General features: G+C 34.4%; 1 protein-coding gene across 1 annotated transcript in view; it reads right to left on the bottom strand.

The window, feature by feature from the left end:
- Positions 1-6,287: 6,287 nt before the first annotated feature.
- The window catches only part of LOC136814282 (5-hydroxytryptamine receptor 6-like), a 28,153-nt gene continuing 12,911 nt past the window's right edge, over positions 6,288-21,529 (bottom strand). Inside the window, exon 3 of the mRNA XM_067070805.1 lies at positions 6,288-7,746. Within this exon, the coding sequence (XP_066926906.1) occupies positions 6,620-7,672 (1,053 nt within the window). The 5' untranslated portion in view covers positions 7,673-7,746 and the 3' untranslated portion in view covers positions 6,288-6,619. The remainder of the gene's footprint in view (positions 7,747-21,529) is intronic.

Consider the following 21,529-nt stretch of genomic DNA (forward strand, 5'->3'; position numbering starts at 1 on the left):
TCCCTTTTTGCATCTGTTTCAAGAACCATTAGACCTTTTGCTAGACGGGATACCATTTTTGTTTCAATAAATTAAATAGCCTTATGCCTGTGGTTGTATTTTTTAAAGGTTTGTTCTATCATTGTTGAGAGTTTGAAAAAAAATATTCTATTCTATTCCATTGCAGTCCTTTTTTACAGCTAATTAAAGGAACGGTCAGCTTATACTTTGGTATGTATGCTATAATTGTCTAGGCAAAGAACAGTAAAAAAGCTGCGAACATAATTTTTGTGTGAATGCTTTTATTTTTTTTATGGTGGCTGCGTAGAGGAACTCATCAAATGTTCCTAACTAATAAGGTCAAGGTATATATTAATTATATCAATATTATTGTTTATCAATTAAAATCTACCGTGAAATTGGGTAACTTGCATCAGTGAAGGGAAACTTGCATAGCAATCAAATGCCTGACCAATCAAAGCTGTAAAATTTCAAAACAAATGTAACAGTGCAAGAACTACGCAGCTCTGCTCGCAGCTCCACTCTATCATTTTAGAATCTCATATTTACCCAGCAAGTATTTTTGGCAAGTTACTTGCTGACAGAATTGCGGGTAACTAAAACAGTGTAGTTGGATAATAAGAAATTATGCAAGATAATAAATTGTAAGATGACAGGGATTTAGATGTTTCTCAATGGCTGCTGGACGTATAATCTCAAATTTATTAATGCTATCAAACATAATTTATGCATGACATCATGTAAAGTGCTGTGGTATAGAGGCCATTGACCTTGGTTTCTGCACAGGTGACTGAGGTTCACTCGCAGCGGTTCACTTGGCAAGTGAAGCCTACATCAAATTTTCTGCTGATTTTCTCATGCAGAGAAGCAGGAAAAAATCAGGAAAGAGCAAATTGTGCTTTTAACATAGCTTTTTTCTCTAACTCTTCTCCGCAGAACAAATGAACACATAAACAAAACAATTAACATTGATAAATTAGATTGAAACTGCTGCAGGGGGGAAATAGCGTTATTTTAGCTATACCGTGAGAGGTCCTAAATCCGACACCACTGCCTAAATCCTATGGGGTCTTTCAAAGATACAAACTAAAATAAAAACAAACCTCTCGCGGTGACGCAAGGAAGATACCAAAGGTCAACTAAACTGAGAGATTTGATACACTGAACCAATTGAACTAAATAACAATAATTGCATAAAAAAAAAAAACATATTTTTTTATTGCAATATGCACAACGTCATAAATGACAACAGTAGCAACAGCATCATAAAAAGTAATGAGATGTTTTGATTTTCCAAAGCACACGAAAATATAAAAGAGGTCTGTGAACGAGTGGCTCATTTTGAAACATTACGGAATCAAGCCTGGTTTTTATTACTTTACACTGGCACTTGGCTTGATTGCTGGCCTTCCGTAAATAAACATCCGGACTTATGGGTGGTAAAGAGGAGGGCGTTGATAGTTGCCGCCTCATTGATTTGATGTTTGTTATTCAAATTAAGTGCTACCGCATCCGCCCTTTTTTCAACTTCGCGCCATTTTTGCAATTTAGTCTGTTTGTTTCTTGATGGAAACCAGCCCAAGTTGTTTCGTATTTTTCCCGCACAAGTCACTTTTATTACAAAACTGTTATCGTTTTAAACATGAGCAACTGATCGGCTCTTTTTAGCCTTCTAAATGACTTATATGTCAAAGGACAAATGTTTCAAGCCAATCCAAGAAGTATTTGTCCCTCTAAACCATTTTTTCATGTGAAAATTGTCAATTTTTTTACCTCTTGATTCGCGAAAAGTTTATCCACGCAAAAAATATTTCTATGTTAAATTTGCAAAAGTAAATGTCGTGAATTTCGCGATTTTTGTCCTTGCAAAAGTTTCTGCTCGCGACAGTTTGTACGCCTAACCTAAAGTATTTTTAACAACAGCTGCAGCGACACGGCGATGCAGCAATGCAGAGGACCCTGTCGACGCACCGGACTGTCCAGTGTATTAGTCCGGTGGCAAAAAGTATCCTTTCGCTACACCGGACGCAATAAGTCCGGTGTCAGTCCGGTGTTGCATACAGGGAATCTTGGACGCCGGACATTTATGAAACAAAAAATTAAGAAACACCAGACGTCACCGGACTGGTCATGTCCGGTGTTTTGATTGTCCGGTGGGAAAAACTTTTCTTCTCCGACACCGGACATCCAACTTTCTTAAGTCCGGTGTAGAAATTATCCGGTGGTAAAAAAAATTCTCATTTAACACCGGACTTTCGTGTGTCCGGTGTTCGTTAAGTCCGGTGCGTCGGCAGGGTCCTCAATGCAGCGAACAGAACAATTTTTCTATGCTAGCGACTCCAGAAGTCACGCAGCTTTCGTTGACGTCAAACCAAATGTTTCATTTTTCCGTGAACTTTGAACCCTTCGAACTTCTTTTCTATGTATGCTAAAGCGTTCCGGTTTTTACTAAATGAAAGCCCGTGATCTTAGCTTTCCAGCGGTATATAACACTTTGGACACGGGCTAGACGGCAAATTGGTAAAATGCCGAACGTTTTGCAACATTTTGAAAATTGTTTGCCGACGGGAGAAAAACATTTTGCAACTTTTGATGAATAAATGTGTCTGGAAACGGAGGAAAATGTGTTTGAAGGCTGAAACTTTGTATGTTTATCAGAAAAAGGGTGAGGAATTCAAAAATCACAATCGCTAATTCTAATTCTTTCATTTTCATGTAGTTTTTTTCACTTTTTTTTTTTGCTTCTTTTGCATGGGAATGTCCCAAAAAAAAGTTTTTATTTCTGCCGAAATGGATTTTCTTTTCATTTGGGGTTTCTCCTTTCAGAAAAACTTATTCTTTGTTCATAAGTTTTTTGTTCCTCCTCCATTTCCAGAGGCCCCTTGAAAATGGGTCCTACCACCTTTTTTGACTCATTTCAACCTTTTCCAAGCTAATTTTCTTCAAAAACAAAAATAAAACAATGCAATGTCTTCTTTTTTTTCAAAAAAGATATATCTTTCATTATTTTGATAAATATACTAAATATTTTACAAATATTTTTATATAATATTCTAACACCATCAAAGAATTCTCCCTCCAAATTTCAGGTCTCTAGCTACACTAGAAAAAGAGATATGCAAAATTGAAGAAGCATCACTGGAAAATTTCTTTTTTTTTTTTTTGACACATTTTTCGAATTTTTCCAAGCTATTTTCCTAACCTTTTTTTGACATTTTTAGTCAAATTTTTGACACTAAAATTTGAATATCTTTACAACCACTTATCCTCTAGAGGCCTATGACCTCTCATTTTCTTTCTTTTTCAAAGCTCTACAAGATAGGATAGGTTTTGAGAAAAAAATTAAAATTTGAAAAATCTTCTGGAGTTGCTATCTATGCTCGCCTTAGCTATTGTTTATTGCTTTTAATTGGGTATTTAATCAATCAATTAGTTATCAATAAGCTATTAACATATTGATTGGTTTCTTTACCTATACACACCCACAGAACACCAACCCAGCAGCAGCAGGGCACCAAGCCTTAAAAAAAAATAAAAGTGGTGACAAAAGTGTCAAAAAAAGTTAGCTTGATTTCAGACTGGTGAAAAGGTAGTGGCTATCAAATCTTAAAAATCATCTAGGTAGACTCAGGGGAGATACTAAATGTCTACTTCGCTAATTTCTTAAATTAATAATTAAGCTTAAACTTCAATTCAAAAGAACTTTCCTCAAAAATACAAAATGTCCACAGAACGCACATGGCCAACATTCCAAGCTTGCTTCGCAACAATGTCAACAACAACTTGAATGATGGTCATTTTCAAACTCAATCGCGTGCGCTTTAAAAATACCGGGAAAATGATCAAAACAATAAAACGAAAGTGAAAGTAACACTTGCGAATGATTCAACTCATTAAATTGGTCTTTTATTGTCAGCTCTGATGGCAGTGCAAATTGACCTATACAAGAACAGTAAGAATTACAACAAAATACAAATATTCACACACTAAGTAGCAACCGAACAAACCAAATCGAAATATGAAGAAAAAGCCATTACTAATTGAAAATCACATTTTGAATACCCTCAATTCAAAAAGAGACATTTATTTTGAAATATCATAAATCATTTATTTTCACTGAGAATCGAAATTAAGATTTATCATGACTACACTCCTTAGACTTTTTAAAATGTTTTCTCTTTTTCTGAACCGAGTGGTCTATCATATCCGAGCAATATTTTTTCAACAAACCCTGCCGTTTTCTATAAAGAGCAACTATAAAGATAATATAATAAAATGTTGCTGGATTTATTTTTCCTCTCAGTAACCATAGATACAAAACGAGCCTAGAATTATCCTCATCGTTCGTTCATATTAGGGCACACTAAGGGATTTTAGGCTTTATACCCTTTTCTTACTGATTTTGCTGTAAATTTAATTCTTCCAGGCTAGGCTTTTTTTTCTCATTTTTGAGCCTCGTTATTCTTTTAAATTATTCTTATAAAAGAAGTGAATCCGATGAACAAACCCAAAATAACTTTGAAAAGAATGTTAAAAGTTTAAAGACTGCTTGGTGGTTTACCTCCTTGCAACCATAGGGGGGGGGGTTCAGGGGACCGTCATACCAACAAAATTTTGGGTCAAATACCGTAATACCGTCGGTGAAGGAAGCCTAATACCGATAACAATATTATATTTATGTTTTTTTCGAAAATAATGAATTTTCAGTTATCAAATCTATTGTGTAGTAACAAATTAAAAACTGTACAAACAAGTCTTGTACTTTATGAGGCCTTATGAGGCCCCCAGTCAACCCTCAATTCAGGTATTCACGCACAAATTTTTGCCAATTCACGTTTTCAAAAAACTTTATATATTGGCGAAAATGTTTGGTATAAGAATAGGTCAATCTGTTTAAAAGAGAACATAAAAAGGTTAAATTTAGCCTAATAAGGTCACAATCGTTTAACCAAAGATGTAAAAGCAAAATTGGTGCGTTAACGTGAAAATGTTTTTTTTTTCGCGTTGGCAAAAATGGTACGGCGAGCGACGTACCTGCCGTACCCGGTGCGGCGTTCCAAGAGTTTTGCCCAAGAATGCCTAGATTGCCTGAAAACGCATCATGTACATCATGATGTGAATTATTTTTTAATCGTTCAATGCTGCACAAGATGTTTTTAGAACTAACTACTTTTACTAATTATTGAAGGAGTCTCGGAAGGAGTAAATACCGCATTTACTGTCTCTAAGTTACTGCAGTATCAGTGTATTGTATTGTAGTAGCAATATAAGTGAATACGGAAAGACGACCATATCATTTAGTGCTGACGGAGAAAATTTTATCTAGACTCATTCGTTGGATGCAGTATTTGCATCACAAAAGTTGTCATTAAAAAAATGCTCCCGCAGAAAAATAACGAAAATATTTGTTTAGATATCGTAAAATGTTGCTTATTTTGAATAACCTCACCATGACAATAAGTCAATAGGAAATCCAAGATTGTGCGAGCGAAGGGAGCAATAAAATTTCACTGGTTAAAATAGCGGAATAGACTTATCTTTTTTGAAAAATTTTCTGCATGAAACTCATGAAGAAACTAAAAGGTAAATAGTTTTATACCGAAATACCGTCTTTTATTGATAAAAATATCGAAATACCGACAAAAAAACAGGCAATTTACCGATACCGGTAGAAAATGAAATACCGTAATCCCGTCGTTTTTTTTCTCGTAATACCGATTTACCGGGGGTAAAAAGGCCCAATACCGTCATACCGTAAAAGTGAAAACCCTCCCCACCATAGGTTTGCCTGGTTTCGAATATCGAGCTACTTGGACCACTTTTCATCACTTGACACAATCGTGAGTGCTACCAGAATCTCAGTCAGAATCGCATTAAGGGTCTAGATTCAAGTTTGGTGAGCAAAACTAATGGACTGAATTGGAATTTGGTTTTTGGCAGAAAATAAGTTGCCCAGATTCTAAAAAATAAGGAAAAAAAATCATATTCCATCGATTTTAAGATATTGTTTAAATGTTTTTCTAAATAAATTTCTACGTTAAAGATTTACAACAGCTGACAACAACAGCAATATTTACAAGCTTTTAATTGGAATATTATTCTAAACATAAATATATTACAAAAAATTTACACTCTAAAATATCCTCTTAATTAAATGAGATATGCATAAATAAAATGTTTTCCAACTAGCATAAGTTTGGCAGTGTTTACAGAAATTACAGTAAGTTAATTATTGTTGATTATTTTCAAAGAAAAATCATTAATTAATTTACTGGCATAGTAATTCTTATTACGCAGCAAATAGAAAGTGTTTCGTTGAGAAAATTTCGCTGACCTTTGCAATTTGCATAGAAACTGTTTACGCAATAAATTCAATAAAAACGGAAATCTAAAATAAAGTTTTCCAAGTAGTGTTTACTCCTTTAGTACATAATAGACGGGGGTCTGGGATATAGCTGTGGTTGGTCTGGATGGGGGGGGGGGTTCAAAGTAAAAAACTCAAAATTGAACTAACTTAGAAGGATAGTCAGAAATAAAATGTCGTAAACGAGTTACAGAAATAATGGTGATTCTCGATCCAATTCATTTCCAGCATATTTTAATGTTTTGAAAGTGAAAGTTATACTATACTTCCTTCAGTAACGATCGAATGTGCTGATTCTCTTCTCAGTTTAAATATATTCTCCACCTCTTTGTGATTTTCAATGTAATAATCCGTACGAAGCTCAGAATTCTTCGTTAAAAACATTTGTAAAGAAAGTTTAAACTTTTTCATCTTAGTGGATGAAATATGATGGAAAACGTTTATGATTGGTCGAAATGCGTTGACAACCAATAGAAATAAACAAAGATAATCGAACGTTGAACTTTCAAACAATCGTCTGTTCTTCAAAGCGTAGACGAGTGCTATAATACAGTAAGGAATAATCGTGCAGAAATGAGCGCCCAAAAGAAAGAAGGGCGTACGACGGACCGCCATTCGTTGTGTCGAAAAACTGAGGCGTTTTTGTAAAGTTTGTGTGATACTTGGCCGCTTAGCCTCAGGATCACGAGTTGAATTGACTGAATGAGTTATTGAACGATATCTGTTTTGATGTCCTCTGGCAACTTTCCAAAGATAACACTCCATAATGAAAATCATTATTAGAAACAAAACATGTAAAACAGTGACTATAATGACCACTATTGGTGATAAGCGTACCCATATCGAGCGATACAATGTTTTTCTATCATAGCTTGTAGAATCAGAGCTCGTCCAAAGAGCACTTGATAAAATACATCCAGCAACACATAACGAACACATTGATGATACCAAAATGCATAGACATTTTCGACTTAACACCTTCTTGTAGACAAATGGAAATATGATCACAATATAGCGATTGACTGCAATCAAACACTGCACACCCCAAGATAAGAGGAACATAAACAAAAACATATTCGATAAAACTCGTCTACCCACATTGGTAATTTCCAGATTTTTCAATTGGGTAATGTTCATTGTTGCCAGGATACACGATATTGCAATGTCCACCAAAAAGATTGTAAAAAGCAAGATAGCGTCTCTCTTCCATAACTGCTGTGAAACGCAGATGAGAAGTGCGATTAAACTGAATAAGAGTGATGCCAGTGATATTACAGTGGCAATTATTGACGCGATATTCCAATCCATGTTTTTGGAAATGTTTGTTCGCAGTGCGTTTTATTTCCTTCTATTATAGATTCATGATACTTTTGCAATGTTATCTATAAATGAAAGAAGAAATACAATGTTAAACTTTATTTGAAGAATTTATTGGACACCAGCCGTCCATTCAACTTTTTCCAAAGACTTCAAGACACACCACCTACGCTAGGATGTCTCAATTTTGAGACCGTTTCAGGAGGAAATAACACATTTATAAATTCACTGATTTTTCTCATATGGCAAAGCACAACAAACAAAAATCAAGGCAACAAAATAGAAAAATATGTCACAATAAATCATTCAAACACCTCATTACAATTTCTATTTATAATTACAATTCTAATTAAACAAATTTGAGTGTCGCTAAAGATAAAAAACGGAAAATTTATTTTTGGCATATTATTAACACGTCCTGGAGGCCAAACGTGTGAATGTAATGTAATCAGGGGAATTTGATATTGACAGTTATCATAATTACTTTATTGTTGACAGATTCAGTTAGTGACGCAAACATTCCAACTATGCTACAATGTTCTGACATAATAAAAAGACCTGACAAGTTTTACTTGCTGGTAACACAAACACCTCCCAACAAAAATTCGACCGACCTCCAACCCCGGGGGGGGGGCACTCGATCTGAAAACGACCATACGTTCGGCCCAAAATTTGGCTTCTAAAATCGGACTCTTACAGTGCAGTGAATTTCCATGAAAAATCATACCCTTACAGTGCACTTTTTCAAAATTTCTCGCCCGTAAGGGCGAAATTTTTTGCAATTTTCCAAGAAAATGTGGAATTTTTCCTCCAAAATTGACCTATTTTATAATTTCCTACCCTTACAGTGCACTAGCTGAACTATGAAAAACCTACCCTTAAGGGCCCAACGTCCGGGCCTCCACCGCTACATAAGGGGCCCACAAAGCTGGCCCACTATTACACTATTGCCAGCGTCTGCCCGTCCACATCTCAAAAGTAAAAGCTCAAATTCCCGAAATATGATTTAGCCTACAATATGTAGGCTAATCTATTGTTCGCGTCAAACAAAATGTTTTCAACAAAAAAAACTAAAATTAGAAGGTGCTGAGGCAAGAAGCCTGAGAAATTTTGAAACGAGAGCGAACAATACACAAAGGTTATTTCTCTTTTATTCTATTATTGTCTTACTTAATGCCTATTGTGGGAATTAAATCTCTTTTAAATTATTTCAAAAATTCAAATTTGAAATCTGAATGACGTCATATAGAAACGAATTCTGATAAATATCACTTTTTTTTATAAGAACAATTTTATAAGAACAACGAGGCTCAAAAATGCCAAAAAATAAGAACAATTTAAGAACAGTGGAGAGGCTGAAGTTAGAGAGTTATAGCAAAAGGAATCACTGGTTTCTAAAATCCTCTAAATAGTAAAGTAAATAGCCAAAGAACATACACAGACAGACAGAGGCAGGCCATGTCATTCTAATTGTCTTTATACAGAATAAGAGTGATGTGACAAATACTGCTATTAAAATATCCTGGTGGAGAATTTCCCAAAGATTCGAGAAATAAATCTAACTTCTAACCTCCCTAACTAGCTTAAATAGCGAGTTTAAGTATTTGCACTTTCGAGGACGGTAGAGTGACTGAGGCGATAAGGAAAAACCCGCAATTCCGCCCCGCAAAATAAAAGTGCTGATTTAACGTCGCCCTCAGCTGGTCAGGATCTAGTCAAATTAGAACCTTACTGTCTACGTCGTAGAAAAACACACATACAGACGAACTCGTTAATATGACATGGCAAACAGCATTTTGAAACAGGACTGAAAAAATGTAGTAAGGTACGGTCCCCGGGTACGTATTACTGAAACTCTCAATGTGCACTCAAAAGTGTAAAACTCTAAAACTCTCAAATTGCTCATTTCTCGTGTACAAAAGTCAAGTCTAAAAAAGTAAGAATACGTTAAGAATGTATTCTGGCAATTTCTTAAGAATACTTGACCCTCATCCAAAGTACACTATTCTTATAAAAAAAACCATGTACTGACTAAATAACAGAAAATATAAAAAACATCAGCAACCAAAATAGCACGGTAATATGAGCTCACGTGTGCAAATGATTTATAAAACACCGCAAATCGCAAATCTTTTGAGATTCTAGAAAAATTATTTCAGTAAATATTTACGAAAACCTTTTAACAGAAATGCAGTAAAACACATTCGTGGTAAATAGTCGCGCGGCTGAGGTCGAAAAAAGTGGCTAGAAAATGATTTTCGTGATACACCTCTTAGATTCCACTTTTTTCGATGGAAACTCTCGAATTAGCATATGTAGATTCCAAAATCAAAAAGTTTCCACGATATTATCGTGCAAGTAACGAGTAATTGGCGATTTTTTGCGTTTCCAGGCAAAATTGCAAGGCCTGGAAATTCATGATTTTTGGGGGGTCTTCAAATTAAAAAAAGACCTATATCACATGATAGAGCTCTTCAAACTGAGCAAAAAAGTGTATTACACCAAAGTCCCAACTTCTCTAGATCAAAAGTTATGGGCCTATTTGTGGTAAAAAACTGATGGAAAACAGGGAATTTCCCCACAATCTGCATTAATTTATGCAAAATTTATGCAAAAAGAGGTAAAGACGGGTGAATGCGGGCCTGGGCGGAAAGAAGTCTTTTTTCAAGGACTTCAAGAGTTAAACGTTTAAACAAAGAATTCAAAATGTCAAATTAAGCCTAAGATTGCATTCTGAAAAGCCAGGCTAAATTAAATAAAATTCTGTCTAAATTTAAGCGAATTAATTTCAAGGACGTCAATTAGAACACTTTTGGCTCAAAATTGTCAAAAAGGCACGTTCATAACCAGTTCATTGAGACGTTGTCAAGGTGATTTGACAAAGGTGTAATGAATTGTCTGATCTCCTGAAAAACCGAATTGACAAAAACCAAATAAATCCAGAAAATGGAAACAAAATCACGTTACTTAAGCATTACTATTTCCAATAGATTTCAAGATTCCAAATACTATGGGAGCTTATCCAACGAGATCTTGTGTAACAGCTTGTAAATGGTATTATCCTTGTATTGCAAACAATATTGCATAAAACCAATTCCAAAGCAGTAAAATCACGGTGATATAGAAACTTTCGACAGAAAGAAAAGAAAAAAAATGAGAAAGTATATTCTGGGAGCTCCGAAACCTTTATATAGATTCATAAATCGGCTTAAAAGTCAGCAAGTCGACAGGGTGACGTCATTTTTAAAACAATAATTTTTTTTCTGATAAGTAAGGCATACTTTGATCCGATTAACCAGATGTGAGGCATTTTGAAATTTTCATCAAATTCTCGTCTCGCGATGTCAAAAACCGAGCTGTTTTGAAATGAAATTCAGGAAACGATCTGAGCAAATTTTGCAAATGTTTTGTCTCGGCTTGTCAAACATCGACGAGGCGTCGAAGGTTTTTATCAACCAGTATAACCTTATTTGAACTTTATTGACGCATTGGGCGTCACCCGTTTCTTAGCAAGCATATTCAAAAGGTCGAATACAGTAGATAGAGGTTTAGGCAAAGCATAAGTGAAAGGACTGTGCACTACAGACAGTAAACAGCCTCATTTCAAGCATCACAAACATACGGATGGTTGTCAAGTGGAAATGAAAGCATGCCATAGCTTCAGCTAGGTTTCTGGCTCCCCCCAACAAAGTAAAGGTCCCCCCAATAATTTACACGCTTTTTTTTTTATAAGAATGGTGTAAATCCATTTTATCATGGATATTCTTAACTTTTTTGGGAAAATCATCCTAAAATATTCTTACAGCATTTTTATTACTTGGGGGTAATTGGCAATTTATAATTTAAAATGCTCTAAAAATGATATTCTTAGCTTGAGTAGTAAAATTCCATGATGGTGAAATTCTTAGCATATTCTTAATTTTTTGGCCATTTTCATCATGGACATTCTTATAAAGTGTATTCTTATAAAAAAAAAAGCGTCTAGCTCCCCCCAAAAAATTGCCTTGTGCTAGGTCCCCTAATACTTCAGATCTCCCAAAAAATTACGAATACAGTACTGATAAATGAAAACTAAATTTTACTTGTATCAATATTTATGTTTACAAATCTTTTGCTTTTTATATTTGATTTAATAGTAAGATAAGAGATCTTTTGAAATTAACTGAACAGCCCCCAGAGTCTCAGTCAGATCATCTAGGCCCCCCAACAATCTATGTCCCCCCAAATATTTTGGTAATTTTAGCCCCCAGGTTCTTTAAAGGCCAAAATATTTCTTAGGGGGGCTGAAGCTATGCATACTTCTGCCATTATTTCCATATTTCCATTTGCATTGCATCTCAAACTTCTTTTACAAACTGAGCATATCAATGTCATTATAAAAAATTTTACAACCCAAATAGCGAAAGTTACCATCAACGAGACAAATTATAGGGTCTAACTGACCGACAGACAGACAGACACACAAGACCAAAAAGAGTTCATTCTTGTAGGGTCAATATATACTTACATAATCATTTCTTATTTCTAAAGCAGATGTCAAAAGTTTAAAATAGACGTAAAAATCCGACTTACAACCTCTTAAAATTCTTCAAACCCACGAAAAGTATCAAAGTATTTACAGATTTCTTAGCTTTTGATTACTTTTGAAACAAAAATGATAAAGCAGGAATATTTTCAGCTACAAATAGAGCAGCTTCCGCACCAGAATGTGACAGCCTTAAAATGATGTAACTTTGCAAATACAAAAAGCAAAGGTGCAACTGTGACTAAAATTAACATTTTTCCAAAAAATTGATGGAAGAAGGAAACAGCTTATCATGGCAACAGAAAATTGAGACGAAAGGATTATACATGTTTCATAACCGAACTTAAGCCGGGTCAAAATATTTTGACTAAAAAGTTATAAATGTCGAAAACATATCCTGATATGTGCTTGACCAAATAAGGGCATATAATGATTCCCCATATAATAGGGAACGTAGAGAACAAAGGAAGGACTTGAAATAAAATCGGGACGGAAGATATTGGAAGAACAGCTGAAAAAGTTGAAATTAGGAAAAACACGACATGACCAAAAATAGCTTAAGGAAATCCTTAAAAAATTTAGTCAGGCACATTAAGAAAAAAAATTAAGAAAAATATTATAAAAAAGAGCATATTTCTAGAAAAAAATTAAAACACGTTCCTTTTCCCCTCAAATTTATATTCTGGAGAAAGAAATAAATTAAGTCGTATCCGTTAGCAGCCAATCTCCGAGAAATTAAAATCGAAAAACTAAAAATAAATAAAGAAAAACTTATCCGAGAAGACAAGTTTAAAAATAATTTCGATGTTTAGAGAGCGAGAGTAAACATTTTACTATTTCGAGGTTGCCCTGGGCTACCAAGCATTGCGTCTTTACAGGGTTTAAAATATAGCTCAACAATATTAACGTAAAGACAACTCGTATGTCCAAGGCCTAAGCTTACAACGTGTTACCTATAATGGAGAAAAAGTCGTGACCTTGAATGGCCTTGAATGAAACTAAAATTACGAAAGTCCGCGAGTCCGCAAATGTTCTTAATATTCTTTCTGCCATGTTTTTATAAAGTTTGTTCTTACAAAAAGAAAAACGTCTACCCTGTCATTCCTTTTAAATTTTATGTTAGATATATTTTAAGGCTAAATACGGTAAAGATGTTAACAGAATGGTTGGTTCACTATTCAAAATGACAATTACCGGAGTGTACAGTCGTCATTATGGCTGTTTTATTAAGCTTGATTCAAGAGTTAATCATTCCTAGCACTTTGCAAGAACTTTATCAAAAGAAAAGGGAATTCATTAAACAGGGAAACTTTGGAAACATGCTTACTAACTTATAGGCGTATCGGTGTGACGGGATGAGCCCTTATTTCTTGGTGTTTCGGTGTTTTGAAGAAAAAATGTTGAGATTTCGGTGTCGAGCAAGTGATAAAACATAGATCTTAAAATGCGGTGTACGTTGCTTCAAGAAAGATGCATCGAAAATACGGTGTTCACGACCCCCGTACACCTACGTCTAGCAATCAACTACCTCTAGACAATGATTACGGTATTCACGACCCCCGTACACCCCGTACACCTACGTCTAGCAATTAACTACCTCTAGACAATGATTACGGTATTCACGACCCCCGTACACCTACGTCTAGCAATCAACTACCACTCGACAATGATTACGGTATTCACGACCCCTGTACACCCCGTACACCTACGTCTAGCAATCAGCTATCTCTAGACAATGATTCCTATTGCGTTTTACTGTGTTTTAAAAATAGCTTCTTCTTGGTGTAATAGAGTGATCGGTGAAAAGTTTGACAGGTTGTAAATGAAAATATTTAAAAATTGACTGTGATAAAATATAAATGATTAACGAATGAATTTCCATATACTGATTAAATCCGTCTTCTTTAATTTCCAGGTTAAAGTTATGTAGGAATAAATAATTTTCTGATTTTTGTAAAATTTTCGTAATAGAAACGAAATAAAAATTATATCAACCTTTAACGTACGAGATGCCATTTTAGTTTGAAAGATTCCTCATACAATTATTTATATAGTCTGATACCAAGTATTCTCACAGCGTAATCAAAATATATTAATCAAAATTCTCAAATCCTGAAACATAAAGATGTTCAGTGGATTTTTGAAGGCGTTAAAGATTTTCAAATTTGTTTTGACCTCCAAAATAAAAAAATAGTGTGTGTCGACCGAAGAAGATAAATAATATAAAAACAATGTTTTATCAAGTGGTTTTGGACTACAGCTATTTTTAACATTTGTTTTTTGATGAAACATATTTCTTTAAATATTTGCTTCAATATTTAGCCTTTTGTTCCGTTCTTCTATTTATAGAAACATCATAATTTCTCAAACTGTACTTCCCCATTGGTGTCTTTCTCCATTTTGAATCTCAACGTACTCTACCCTCCGAAACAAGACGAAGGAGAGTTGTTGGAACAACCCAGTCGGTACTCAATAGAAGACGACAAAATTGGAAAAATATCAAATGATTTTTGATGATGAATGCAAAACGAATAACAAAAGAAACAAAGAAACGACAAATTTATTCATAAGAATATTCTCGAAATGGATACAGTACTGTGTTCATAGTGTATTCTAATTCCTTAAGAAACCATTTTCCGCTACCCTTAAATCTAAAGTTCAAAAATATTTTTGTGCTGACAAGACTGGCAGTGCAGTGGTAAAAGGCAATCGCCGTAGCTTTGATGTATTTAGTTCTGACGTACTTTGTTTCTTAGAAAAACGCTTTTCCTGAACAAAGAGTAGAGTTCTTCAATTTCTTCACACCTTTTATTCAAGTCTTCAGTGCAAATTTGGTGATTTTTTTACATGAAACAACTCTAACAGTGTTTCCTTAACTGCTCGTAGAAAAAGTCGAAAAGAAGAAAGAGAAAAACAAAGACTTATATATTATATAAAAGGAAAATTGTTATTTTCGAGGATCATCTCGAATTTTTTTTTCATTGTACAAGTTTCATTCAACACATGGCATGATTATCAAAACGTCTCTCTTTCATTCTCTTTTTCTCATCAGTTTCATCAAAATGTTGTCTTGGATGTTCAAAAGATGTCTTTTAGACGTGATTTTTCTTCAAAATCATCTGTTTGACTTGGTTGTTCATTGTTTCAACGAAAAAAGGAAAATGAGGACGATTTTGCAATCATTAAAAAGTCGCTATGTATATCTTTTTAGGAGAAATCGATGAGTATGTCTTTCGATGAAAAAATTTATTTCGATTTTTAGCTCAAACTTTCAATTATCCTGATTTTGGAAGCCCTTTTTACAAAGGATAATGAGTTTCGGCAACCTTAAAAGGAACATACATAGAAGCCTCTCTCCCTAAGATCTCCCTCCCCTACGACCAACAAATAAAATGAAAGTAGTTCAAGAGGTTACCCAAAAAAAAAAAAAAAAAAATTTTTAAAAGATTTATCAATCGCTACTCAAACCAGTCACACGAATTTGAAACCGACAGAATTGTGCTTTTAGCCTAGTTTGTGGACCAAGAAAATCACATTGATTCTATGCTCTTCAAAAGGGATTTATCACAACGGTAGGTCATTATCACTAATGATCTTTTTTTAGTTAATTAAGTGCATTCATTCATTAGAGCCAATTATTTGTTTATAATAATAATAACGGTTTTTTCATTGAATTATAATCTCATCACTCAGACAATCAGATTGTGTATCACAAGAAACCCCCAACCTCTTAATTAGGGAGCTAAATACAACATTTAATAATAAGTTGTTGTAGAAACAGAGGTTTAAAATAGGATGTTAAGAAATAATTTAAATCCGCGTGCAGCCCCCTCTTTTAATTTCTTGTCTAGTCTAATGACACGTCATCATTTATCACCTACGCAAACACGTCTGGCTGTTTCAATCAATCAATCAATCAATCAATCAATCAATCAATCAATCAATCAATCAATCAATCAATCAATCAATCAATCAATCAATCAATCAATCAATCAATCAATCAATCAATCAATCAATCAATCAATCAATCAATCAATCAATCAATCAATCAATCAATCAATCAATCAATCAATCAATCAATCAATCAATCAATCCTAAAAATTAACTACGATAACTTACAACTCCAGTGGGAACAAAAGTCAAGTAGCAAGTAACAAAGTCGTAGACAAATCAATCTGGCACCAATCTTTGAAAAAAAAGAGAATCCAGTATTCAAGACCAACATATAACTTCCAAAACTTGAAAATTGAAATAACAGGAAAAATGCGAGAAGGCAATGCAAATTGGTATGCAGGAAAAATAGCTCAAAAATAAACTTAATCGATTGCATTTGCGGAAAAAATTATTACGTGCTCGCTCATATTATTTGTTAATTTAATTTTTCTTCCCTCTGGAATTGAATGGAATTTCTTCAACCTGGGCCAATATATTGACATTGGATGTTTTTTCACAAAAGGATAAAAACTGAAAGTTAAGGATACCCTAAAATATTTTTTTAGATACCTGTATGCAATTTACGTCGCGTGATGATTTCTGCATAGGAAAATATTAATAAGCAAGGGTACTCTTTCTGTCATCGTGTCAAGTCCCGGGGGAAGGGAGTAATTAGGCAAAATTGGGCGGTGGGTATGTGCAGACGATAAGGATAATTTTTTTCACCTTCAAAAGACTTTAAAGGTTACAAATTACCGGGTGACCCACGAAAAAGTTCAGACGTTTCCCGACGTCTTGAGGCCGAACAAATGTCCCAAAGTGCTTGGAGTTTTGATATTTAGAAAGTAGATATCCTAACTTAAAATTTGAGCTATCACTTTTTAAATTTGACCAACTTGTTCTATGCTTATGAGCTTTTAAAGTTAAAATTCACTTTGCGGAAAGTGTAAAAAACACGTAAAAAAGGAGTATCAAAATTGGTATTTTTAGACGTTTTTGATATACAGTTTTTGAAAAAAATCTAGAAAAGCGCCAATTTTTATAAAAACTAGTCTTGTTTTTAAACAAAAACTACTTTCAAAGGTGTTTTTATTAATTATTAATGTCATAAAACTCGTTAAATAAGTCAATTTGTAAGTGATTTTCTAATTGATTGCATGAATTTAATACCTCTTTTTTACGTGTTTTTTACACTTTTCGAAAAGTGAATTTTGACTTTAAAAGCTCATAAGTAGAGAACAAGTTGGTCAAATTTAAAAAGTGATGGCTCAAATTTTAAGTTAGGATATCTACTTTCTAAATATCAAAACTCCAAGCACTTTGGGGCATTTTTTCGGCCTCAAGACGTCGGGAAACGACTGAACTTTTTCGTGGGTCACCCGGTATAAGAAAACTTTAAAGTATTCTATCTAAGGTTTGGGATTTTTCTACCGGGTGCGCCACAAAAAGTTTCTCTTTTTGAAACTAAACTTCTCGAAATCTAAAAATTTTAAAAGAACCATTCCTAGTTCGTTTTAAAAATAGTTTTAAAGAGAGAAACTTTTTTTGTGGCGCACCCGGTACAATCGAAGAAAAACTTTTAAACATCACTAAAATTTGGTCTTTGGAGTTCCCATTTTCACATATCCCTCCTTTGCTTACCCTTTTACCCCACCGCCCCCGGGTCGAGTTCCTAACCTACCACTTTGAAATGGAGCAAAATATTTTTCGTCAAACTAAATGTAAGCCTACGTTAAAACAGATGATGGTACCCCAGCAAAAGCCAAAAGCTCTGTGTTGGACGACTGCCATTCATTATTCGCTACTCCTACAAGCCCTTCGAGAAATCAGAATAAAGAAAGTCTGTCAAAAATCGAATATCTAGACATCTAGTATACAGTAATGGCTCAAGAAATTTTATGAACAATGCCTAGCATTAAGATTCACAACATAAACAACAATAAAACATAGCCCAAAATAATAATACTCCACCGTAAGTTCGGTATATATGTACGGCGCAGTACATCTTCGAATGCCGCTCTGTGTTGTATATTTGAAAAAGAAAGGTTTTCATAAGAAATTTTTAAACGATTAAACCGTCAGGTGAGAGCGCACCCCTTGGAAAATCTAGTTTCTAGTTCAGGCGTTATTGGATTATCGAAACCTCAGATAAAAGAAATAAAACCAAATTCAAAATTCAATGTATTGAATAACAAGAGAACGAAAAAAAAAACGATCGACTCCTGGTACAGCCTTCCCAGCTTCATTATCAATTCTCAGCCACGAAAAACGTTCCTTTTTTGTTCCCTTCTGATAAGTTAAAAAAAAAGAAGGCGAAATATAAATAAAAATAGAAATAAAATAATTCATTTTTTATGAATCTTCGCTAATCTGCTTGAAAGATAGTTGTTGCTATTTTTAGCTACACCATTTTTCTATTGAAAGAAAAGACTTTTTTCATAGCTAAGTGTAAAGCCGTTTAGCTAGGTTCAGCAATTTAAAAATTAATGATGGACTTCACATTACACTCAAAACTAAATCCACGTCAGCATATATCAAAAGGTCGAACAAATGAATTTCTGTAACGGTATAATAAATATATTACACCAGAAGTGAACAGTAGCGTGATGACTGGGGCAGTGCTTAGGGGGAGGGGACTCAAGGTAAACGACTGACCGTACGTGCGACGACGTGCGACCCTTAAAGGTCATTTTTCCAAGCTTCCAAAAGTACACTTTAAGAGTCGAAATGAGCAATGATGAGAAAAAGTGCACTCTTGAGGGTGTAAAATTTGTAAAATCTAAAATATTTTGCCCCAAATCGGTCAAAATAAAAAATAAAATGAAATTAACAAACTGTAGTTTATACAAACTGTAGCTTATACAAACTGATGTGTTCCCGCAACAATTGTCGTCTTATCAATCATAACACACACACACATTGGGTTATAAACGAGTCCAGTCTAAAGGCAGTACCCAAGCAACCGTTACTCAGAATAATATACTACTTTCGATGCCTATCCCTTCTCTTCAACTAGCAAAAAGCAATCTTTGGCCAAAAAGAGGAAAAATCATCGAAAAAAATTTCCGTGTTGGCTTCACTCGCGTACATATTTCACTTGCAAGGAGGAGGGAGGCGAGAGGTGAATCACTTGAAAAAAGATGTACGATACTTGTTGACTTTTTTGAATTTTCATTTGACTTTTTGAATTATTTTTGACTTTTTTTCAAACTTTCATTTTGACTTTTTCCCGAAAAAACGCCCACCGCCCTCGGGCGCCCAAAATTTTCCACCCAAATCTGTTCAAAAACGCCAACCGCCCATAGATTTTGCTCCACCCATCCGCCCATCGAAGAATTTTTTTGACTTTTTCAAGACTTTTTTTTTACTTTTTCTTTGACTTTTTGACTTTATTTTTGACTTTTTGTAGAGGTGTACGATAATTTTTCGAGTGATTTACCCCTCGGAGGGAGGCTCTGGTCTCTCCAGGCAACCTACATTATACAAACACTAATAAGATATAGACGAAACCTAGAGAAGAATGCTCAACCTTAGGCGAGCAAATGTGGTTTATTAAATTTGTACCAAATTTTGGATGACGGATCGAATCCAGCAAAACCTTTGTTTCAGGTTACCATTTTTCGAATTCTTTCGAAAAACCACGCGCAACTTACGTAAAGAATAAGTAGCATCAAATCTTACATAGGAGATTCAACTCTAGCCTATCTCATTGATTGATAAACACACTCATAAAGTTGCGAAAAATACAAAACCTTTCACAAAAAGTGACATTTCTTCTTATACACGGAACGAAAATCCCTTTTCTCCGACTTATTTGGACCAAACGCGCTAGTAAACGAGAAAGTAGGTCATTATTTTCAAAGGCACTGTTATTTTTAATGAGGAATAAAACCTCGTAATAGACTAGTTTGGAAAAAAAAACTACGTACGATTGCGTATTGACGGCCATCCATATTTAAACCCTAAAAGAACGAATCGATATCTCATTGGAGAGAAATAAAAATTACACTGCCGATGCGCCTACATCGTTATTCGGGTCCATTTGCATGCATTCTCAAAACAATTTCAACTTGATCAACTGATCTACATACACATTTTGAGGCCTGTACATATAAACCATATCAATGTTCGCATACGTAAATAAGAGGTTCAAGCTACCCTTGTATACCCAGAACTCAGCGCACTAATCGACATCAAACACAAAGTCACATGTTTTACAAAACTAAATTACAGATACACGTTTTTTTTTATAAGAACGTCAAAAATTTTCGAAGCCTTCGGATGTTCTTAGTTTTTTGGATTTGAAGCTTAAAAATGTTCTTAAAATGTTCTTATTTTCAGCATTTTTTGAGCATTTTGATGTAATTTCTTAAGAAAATGCATGTTTTTAAGTCTCCAAAGCTTAGTATGTTCTTAGAATGTTCTTAAATTTTTGGGCCTCGAAGCCTTATGTTCTTATATAGTTTGTTCTTATAAAAAAAAACGTGTAATACGCCATGAAATCAATCACTTACTTACAATCCTTACGTGTGTCATTCCGTAATAACGTTCGCTTACGTGATTCGAGCGTTCAGGGCGAGCTTGTATTTAACGCAGTAAACGACATCTCTTACTGAGCAACATGTTTTCAAAAACTGGATTAAAAAATGATACCCTATCATAAAATTAAAATCGAATTAATGTGAAAATGTTCTAAATCGGGAATTATTAATAAGATAATCTTGTTATCTAAACTAAAGACATTTTCATCTGTTTCTCCAAACAGCACATTGAGATTATCACCAAAAAAATTCACAGGCTTTTCTATATTAAGAACGAAATGTAAATTAATTCATGATAATTCCAAAACAGCATTTCGATAAGTCTGATAAGGTAAATTCTACCATCTTGTTTGCTTATAGTGTTGCCCTGGTTACTCGTCAAAGTTGTTGAGAAAAGTTGAGAAAAATCTTTCTTCTTGAATATGCCTGAACATACCGCCTCGTCGAAACGTTTTAAAATGAAAAACAAGCCCTATACTTTTGAACGAATACCGCAGACAGTAAAAAAGTAACGACAAATCAAATCGCGTCGATGAGAAGAATGTTTGTGCAGGGATAGTATAACGTACTGAAACACATTTTGCTAGATTAGCGCTAGATTTACTTATAACTGAAAATATAAGCTACTGCACCCAAACAAGATGAATAAGCCAAGTAAAAACCATTTCAACCAACTCAGCAGTAGCTGTTCTACTGCTAACCTAAAATTCTGTTGGGTTTAACAAGAGTTTCATCAAACAAAATCGCTGTGATGGACGTCTATTTGTCCCACACAAGCTTACTAATTATATCAATATCTTGAAAGGGAAGCTCCAAAACACTTTTCCAACCAAATAATTCGAAAGGAAA

Source organism: Clytia hemisphaerica, unplaced genomic scaffold (assembly GCF_902728285.1).
Source record: "Clytia hemisphaerica strain Z4C2 unplaced genomic scaffold, Clytia hemisphaerica genome assembly, whole genome shotgun sequence".
In the NCBI taxonomy this organism is placed as follows: Eukaryota; Metazoa; Cnidaria; class Hydrozoa; order Leptothecata; family Clytiidae; genus Clytia; species Clytia hemisphaerica.